Source organism: Xiphophorus couchianus, chromosome 9, assembly GCF_001444195.1.
Source record: "Xiphophorus couchianus chromosome 9, X_couchianus-1.0, whole genome shotgun sequence".
NCBI lineage: Eukaryota > Metazoa > Chordata > Actinopteri > Cyprinodontiformes > Poeciliidae > Xiphophorus > Xiphophorus couchianus.
In genome coordinates, this window is record NC_040236.1 from 14,073,354 (window position 1) to 14,081,231 (window position 7,878).

The window sequence follows — 7,878 nt, forward strand, 5'->3', positions numbered from 1 at the left end:
TGTTCCGGGAACGTGTGTAAAGTAATCAATTGGTATTATCCATCCATCCATCCATCCATTTTCTGTTCACCCTTGTCCCTAATGGGGTCGGGAGGGTTGCTGGTGCCTATCTCCAGCTACGTTCCGGGCGAGAGGCGGGGTACACCCCGGACAGGTCGCCAGTCTGTCGCAGGGCAACACAGAGACATACAGGACAAACAACCATGCACACACACACTCACACCTAGGGAGAATTTAGAGAAACCAATTGACCTTACAGTCATGTTTTTGGACTGTGGGAGGAAGCCGGAGTACCCGGAGAGAACCCACGCATGCACAGGGAGAACATGCAAACTCCATGCAGAAAGACCCCGGCCGGGAACCGAACCCAGGACCTTCTTGCTGCAAGGCAACAGTGCTACCAACTGCGCCACTGTGCAGCCCACCAATTGGTATTATAAATACAAAAATGTGTGTATATGGCATTCATAATAAATGGTGATAAAAACAATGTAAAGCGCTTTTGACTGCTTTTGACAGTCTAATAATGAGTTTTAAAACTGAAATGTTGTAAGAAGAATTCTCTATTTGTGTTTCGATTAAATTAAACCAAAGTCAAATCTGCTTTACACGAATTTATCAAAAGTCTTTTATTTTGAAGGCAATTTATGTTCCCTAAGCGGAAGTATTTGCTACACTCCTTCTCTGCTGTTCTCGGAGTCTCTTCTCGCGTTAACGCCGAGCTCGGTTAGAATGCAGCTAGCTCGTTAGTTGACTCCATCGTTTCCAGGTTTCATGTCAACCTGAAAACATTAGACCAAGAGAGACACAAACAGCAAATTGACAGCCGAACGCTTTTAAAACCCAGGCTGCACGGAGAGGTGGGACAATGCCACACAACTTCCAGGCCGGAGACCTGGTCTTCGCTAAAATGAAGGGATACCCCCACTGGCCAGCTAGGGTAAGTAAGCAGCCGGAGGAGGAGGGGGTGGGCTGTTCTGCATGGGACGCTGTGGAAGCCTCTCTTCTGTATCTCTTCAATATCTGAAATACATAAATAAACACATACGTCACTTAACTTGTGAGAGCTAGCAATTGCTTTTTTATAAAAGCCTATAGTCAAGATTTAGGACGGTGAAATTTGCATGTGATGCTGGCCTAATCTGCTAGGGAAAAATTTACAAGCGGAGCTAACGTTGTTAATTTGGAAATGACGTTTGAGATAACTGTGGCTTGTTTCCTGGATCATAAATCCCTCTCTATGGTGTCCAAGCGCGTATATCTGAGCTCTTCTCCAACAGCACTTTTTATTGATGGGGATTCGGACATGATGACAGAGTAATGTTTGAGTTGTTGCTTAGATATTGTGCTTGGTTACAGATTGAAGATGTGGCTGATGGAGCTGTGAAACCACCACCTAATAAAATCCCTATTTTCTTCTTTGGGACTCATGAAACGTAAGTGCATTGTTCAGTATTATTATACCTTTTGATATAATATTGACTAAAATTGTAATTATTTTTAAAGTTTTCTTCTAAGTCTTTCATTTAATTCATGAAAAATCAGCTCTGATGCACTGATGAAACTTTTTCTGGCCATTTATGGTGTTCTGTTTTTTTATTTATTTACTTTGGACTTAGTCAGATTTCCCCCCAAAGAACTAGCATAAATAGAGAAAACATGTTTTAGATGTTCTTTGATAAGGGTAATTTTGAATCAAAAATAAAATTAAGAAATTACTAGATTACAGCTACTTATTCATTGAAACTTCCGTATCCCATTTTTAAAAAGCCTATCAAAAACACAATCATAGTTGGTGAGTTTGTACATCAAAAATGGAGGGAATGATTAGTTTTGATATTTCTAATGAATGTTATCGTAAAAAATATATATTTTAGTATCTGAGTGTAACGCAGATTGGTCAAATCCAATTTCTGCTATATTGATTAGTGGATCTCTAAAATTAAAATTTGCATAGCTAAATATGGTGCATTTATAAGATGGTTCAAGTAGCATTAGCATTTATGCCTTTTAGATAAATTTATTACAACTGTGTTTAATTCTTTTAAGTCTAAGCCTGTAAGGTATAAATTAGATTTGATTAAATCGTGACTTGTGATGTATTGTATTAGCTGCTTAAGTGGAGTTTTAATGGTGGAACAAGAGATTTTTTTGACACATTATTTGACAAGATGACACAGGCAATGCATGAAGTCACCAGCAGGGGACAGAATATCTCACTTTAAAGTCTCAGCTGTATAAACCTTTCTGTATGCAAGTTGAACTATTCTGTCACCTGAACTGCTAGCATATTTTTCAGCCATTTAATTTTAAACTGATTTTTTTTGTGTGTGTCTGTGGCACAGAGCATTCCTTGCAGCTAAAGACCTTTTCCCATATGAAAAGTACCGAGAGCGCTACGGCAAGCCCAACAAAAGGAAGGGATTCAATGAAGGTTTATGGGAGATCCAGAACAATCCACATGCCTCCTACAGTGCTCCACCTGCAGTAAGTCAGCTGGAACTTTAAAATCTTGAAGCTTCCAGAAGTGAGAGTGGACTCTCATATAAGGAACCGGTTGTTTTTACTACTGCGAAAACAATATATTGATCATTAGAATTATTATTAGGTTGTCTGCCACACTTTAAGCCATAGTACCTGAATAATGGAAAATTTTAATGGTTTAAAATCCTAACTTTTAAAACTTTAGTACCTCCCGTAACTGATAAAAATGCCAAGCCTAATGCTGACTTTCCATAAGAAAAAACAGTTTTTGTTAGTTTTAAATATTCTCTGAAGTTATGTTGGGTTGTTTTAGGACATACATGTTAGTTAATGTCTTTACTGGTGTATTTCTGCAGCAGGCTAGCTCATCTGATAGTGAGGGCAATGAAGCAGCAGGAGGAGAAGGAGGGGGAAGTGGCGAAGAGGATGACGACGAAGACGCTCCAGTTCCTCAAAAAGCCGACTCCGGCAGCGAGGACGAGTCAGATTCTGGGAGTGACGACAGAGGGAGGGGAGGTGGGATTAAGCGAAAGCCACAGGCTCCCAAGGTAAACAAAGTGTTTGAAAATTTATAATGGAAATACTTTTCTAATAACGTTTTTGAGCTGAAGAGAAAGTGGATATGATTTTATAAAAAGGGGCTTGGGGCCCCATAAATGCACTAATTTGAAATAAGATTTTTTTTTCCCCCACCGTTATTTGCTTAAAGAAGAATATACACACGAGGAAGCCATTAAAAAAATCTAATTAATTAAAAAACAACTCTTTCTTAATATTTATTTTAAGCGGCCTCCTCCTCCAAAAAAAGCGCGAGGCTCCTCCAGCGACAGAGACGAAGAGGAGAGCAGGTCTCCGTCTGAATCAGAACCGACGGCTTCAGAGTCTGACTCTGGCAAAAACAGCGACAAGGTAATTTGGTCACTCGTATACATCGTGCTATGAATGCTAACTGTGGAGACAGAGTACTTTACAACATGAATTTGGCCTTTATTTTTCATTCTCTAGGATTTTACTCCAGAGAAGAAATCCGGTGGACGAGGAGGAAAGAAAGCCGGTGGCAGAGGGAAGAAGAAGGTGAAGCATAAACCCTGTTTTACTCGTGATTTTTAGTTTTTTTTGTGTTTATTATCAAGAAACATTCTACTTACTCTCCACCGTATTCTCTCGGGTTCTACAGAAAGGTTCTTCTGACTCGGATTCAGAGTCGGAATCAGGGTCAGAGAAGAAAGTCGCAGACAGCGACTCTGAGGACGAGAAGCCACGGCCGGCTCTGTCCGGCTCCGAGTCCCAGTCTGGCTCAGAGTCAGAGTCTGATCCGCCTCCCCGCAAGGGCCCGCAGCCTCGCAAGAAAGGTACGAATTCTGAATCCATTTCATACAAAATACTTAGGAAAAAGATTCTAAGCTTTTCTTATTTGTGAATTTGATTTATTTATACTGAGTGCTTGTTTTCCTGGATTCACAGAGAAGGCCTCTCCAAAGCCTCGAGTAAGAAAACCCAAACCTGCCCCAGCTAAACGAGCACCGTCATCATCCTCCGACAGCGACAGGTCAGGCTGCTCTTTTTATTTTTTTGACAAATTATTAGGTTAAATTGCTGATTATTTTTAATATGAAAATCAAATTAAGCAGCTGAATAGTTTCCCCCCCACTGCGTACAGTGACAGTGAACCGGACCGCATCAGTGAATGGAAGAAACGAGATGAGGAGCGCAGACGAGAGCTTGAGGAGCGGCGGAAAAAGGAGGAGGCTGAGGAGCTCCGCCGGCTACGTGAGAGAGAGAAGGAGGAGGAGGAGAAAAAGAAAAAAGACAAAGAAAAGGCCAAAAAAGAGAGTGAAAGTGACAGCAGTAGCAGCTCGGATGAAGGTATAGACGATCATCCACTGAAGAAGTCCAAGAAACCGCCTCCGCCCCCGATCCCCGCACCCTCTGACTCTGATTCTCCACCTCCAGCAGAGGTAAGCTTCCTTTGTGAATTACCATGAATTATTTTCTTTTATTGCATAATAGTTTAGATAAAACATTTTCTTTCTTTTTTCTGTCAAAAAGGTGAAAAGAACATCAAAGAAAGTAGACAAACAGAAGGCAAGAATAAAGAAGGAGAAGGAAAGAAAAGAAAGAAAGGAGAAGGAGCTGAAAGAGAAGAAAGCCAGACGGGCGGAGGACAAGTCCAGAGCGAGGTGAGCGGACAGAAAGGGAATAGACCACAGAATGCAAATGTCTTTAGAAGAACTTGATTAAATATTAAAGGACACTGATCACGCCATTGTGTCTGACTTAGGTCTAAGCCTGAAAAGCCCAAACGCCGATCAGAGGGGCCACCCGAGAAGAAAGTGGAAAAGAAAAAAGGTCAGAAGCAGTCATAGTTTAATCTGCTCTGCATCTGGTTATCACTCACTGTTATTAGGCTAAGAAAACTGCAAATTCTTCTTATTAAAATCCCTTTTAAAATATTCATGCCCACTGGAGCTCTTTTCATTTAGTGATGTTATATCTGTAAACGTCTCCTTCCCTTTATTGTCACGCTGCTCAATCAAATCTAGTGCATGATGTAATTATCTTTAAAAGTTACCTATTTATTAAAGAGTCCTGTTAAGAGAGAAACAGCATCATGAAGACCAAGGGACACAGCAGACAGGTCAAGAGGAATCCTAAACACAGAGCTACACTGGGATGGTTCAGATCAAACATATTAATTTGTCATGGCTGCTTTTTCATTCTTTTCACAAGTATACACTATTTTTTTCTTTATCAATATCTAGAGCCATCACCAGAGGAAATGCTACAGAAACTCCACACAGACATTAAATTTGCACTTAAAGTGGACAACCCAGTAAGTGGCACAAAATGTAGCTTCCTTTATATCTTTGTGTTGCCATGAAACATTAATGGATGGATGTTTTTGTTGCATTCTAGGACATTGAGCGTTGTCTAAAAGCACTCGAAGAGCTTGAAGCTGTACCTGTCACCAGCCAGATTCTCCATAAAAATGCTGAAGTTATTGCCACACTAAAAAAGGTGCTGCTTGCTGTACATTTTCTGTGGGATAATTCATTCTGCATTCATACATAAAAAACTCCACAATGGCCTCCAGTTGAAACCAGATATTTACATACACACACAAAAACGTAAATAGCCTTTTTGTCTAAATATTTTTTTTATATAATTTTTTTTTTTAACTCAGAATATTTCAGTTAAACAAAGAGACCCCAGTGAAGGCATTTTTGAAACCAAACCTCAAACGTACTGCTTCCTTGTGTGGCAAAATTATAAGAAATTTTGGACATATTGGACAGATAATTCCAGAAGTCTGAAGATTTCACATTGAACTTATAAACAAGTATAAATATCATGGGAATGTCTAGCCAGTGTTTTCTTTGCAAAGGAAATGGGTCCTGTGTCCCAGAGATGAACACATTTTGGTCTGAAATGTGTGTTTTCACCCCAGAACAATAGCACACATTAAACACCTTAAAACCAGCCCTGTAATGACATGGGCTAAAAGGCCACACAGAGAGGAAGAAGCCATCACAAAATGCAGTTTGCAGAGGCAGTAACATGCAGAACGCATGTAAATATCTAGTTTCAGCTGGATATGCATTGTTTTTATGCTGTATATTTTCATCTTGTGCAATTTGACTGATTCTTTCATAGTAATCCATTTTTCTCTCAACATCTTAAATAAAAAATCACTTATCAGATTCGGCGGTATAAAGCCAGCACTGCAGTCATGGAGAAGGCCAGCGACGTCTACAACAAGTTAAAACTTCGCTTCGTGGGAAAACCAGAGCTGCCAGCTAAGCCTCAAATAGAGAACAAAGAAACGGAGAATGATGAAAAGCAGTCAGAAAACACTGGTATGAAATACATTTCAGATTGAGTTTTACTCTCACTGCAGCCGTTTCTAAGTCTGAATGTCTTTTGTAGAATCCACACCTGTGAATGGGGAATCGGAGGAGAAAAAAGAGAATGCAGAGGAAGACGAAAAGCCCAAATCGCCTCTGAAAGAGGAGAACAATGACGGCCAAAGTTCAAGTCCAAACAGGTTTGGGTCAACATGCATCAGATCGCTCTTATTCATTAATGCCATATTGGAACATTGTTTTAAAATGGAAACAGATGCATGGCTTAATTTTCAGTACACTTGCTGCTGCTGCTGCTGAAGTGTTATTTTCTCTCTAGGCCCAGTTCAGACAGCCCAGCTCCACAACAGACACCCACATATGAGGAAGCAGACGGTTCGGTCTCAGCAGAGCCAGAACCGGCCGCTGTAGAAACCTAAAAGACTCTCTGCAACCACTGGCAGCGGACCAAGTGCTAAAAGACGGTGGCCTCTGCTTGACGATCGGACGCCGCTCTCGGCTCAGCAGCATTGCCACACGCACCCAGCATTTCCTGCAGCACCTGTTACAAAAATAGATGATGCTTTGGACTTTTTTGTGGTACACTGGTATCAAGTCAGAAAGCCATCCACTCAGTCTGTTGGTCCATTGTTTCTCACCGTTAAATGAAAACTTTCTTTTTATTGTTAATGAATTTCCTTCTCATTTTGTTCAACGTTCAACTTAAACTCCAGCTCCTGCCTCGTCAGCCGTCTACGTTCAAACTGCTCCCACATATTAAAAAGAAATCATCACTTTTTTTTCTGTTTTTTTTAGCTCTCGCAACCAGAATGAAATGGAACAAACTTATTTTAAACAGAGACCGGGACGACTTGGAGAGAAAACCTTTTTCTTTTTTTCTCTAAGGACTTTTTGTGTAAACCCTTACATCTGTTTACTTCCTTTTATAAAACCTGCCAAACATCACCAAGGCCTCTTTTCTGTGTGTGGCATTGCCAGAGTGGTACAGTCCTGTTTATGAGTCTTCTGTGTTAACTATTTAAATATCTGGTCTTAAGTCCAGTTGATACAGTCTGAAATGTAAAGAGTCACTAAAAATCTGTTTTTTAACTGAGGTCCACCTCCTTTTTAATTGCCTTTGTTTTCATAGGATCACAGTTTTGTCTCTAAAAATAATTGCTGTGCAGTTAAGCACCATACACTCTCCTCTGTAGTGTCTGCTTTCAATGGATCATGATGAATTGGGGGAAAAAAACCTGAACGCTGCCCTCTGAAGCTATTGAGATCTCATGTAGCTGCAGCCTATTTTGACTTTTTTATGTGCATACATCATGTGTTTTTAGTGCTATGTAAATTGGTAAAGCATTTCTATAACGTAGTTGAGACTTGAATAAAAATCTCAGCATGGTTTTGTTCACTTTGCTTCTTCTCTGCTCGTACATCACATTGAGGTTATGATAAATGACGGAAATAATTGTGCAAACTGAGGAGTTGTTGAGACCTGTAGAAAAATTCAGAAGAAATCTTTTACTATATGTTAATCAGAAACTAT

The 7,878-nt window shown here is 40.1% G+C and overlaps 1 protein-coding gene across 1 annotated transcript; it reads left to right on the forward strand.

Annotated features, from left to right (window-relative positions):
- The first annotated feature begins 683 nt into the window (after positions 1-683).
- On the forward strand, positions 684-7,734 carry hdgfl2 (HDGF like 2). The gene is made up of 16 exons (XM_028028561.1): positions 684-940; positions 1,360-1,436; positions 2,346-2,487; positions 2,841-3,032; positions 3,271-3,393; positions 3,490-3,558; positions 3,662-3,836; positions 3,949-4,033; positions 4,145-4,442; positions 4,534-4,664; positions 4,766-4,833; positions 5,247-5,317; positions 5,401-5,502; positions 6,185-6,341; positions 6,412-6,529; positions 6,667-7,734. The coding sequence occupies exons 1-16, from the start codon at positions 869-871 to the stop codon at positions 6,764-6,766; spliced, it is 1,980 nt and encodes a 659-aa protein (XP_027884362.1). The 5' UTR covers positions 684-868; the 3' UTR covers positions 6,767-7,734.
- The last annotated feature ends 144 nt before the right edge of the window (positions 7,735-7,878 follow it).

Coding starts and splice junctions, on each gene's coding strand:
- hdgfl2 (XM_028028561.1), top strand. CDS start 869: ATGCCACACAACTTCCAGGCCGGAGACCTGGTCTTCGCTAAAATGAAG. Junction 4,665..4,765: donor GAGGACAAGTCCAGAGCGAG/GTGAGCGGACAG, acceptor TGTCTGACTTAG/GTCTAAGCCTGAAAAGCCCA. Junction 6,530..6,666: donor CAAAGTTCAAGTCCAAACAG/GTTTGGGTCAAC, acceptor TTTTCTCTCTAG/GCCCAGTTCAGACAGCCCAG.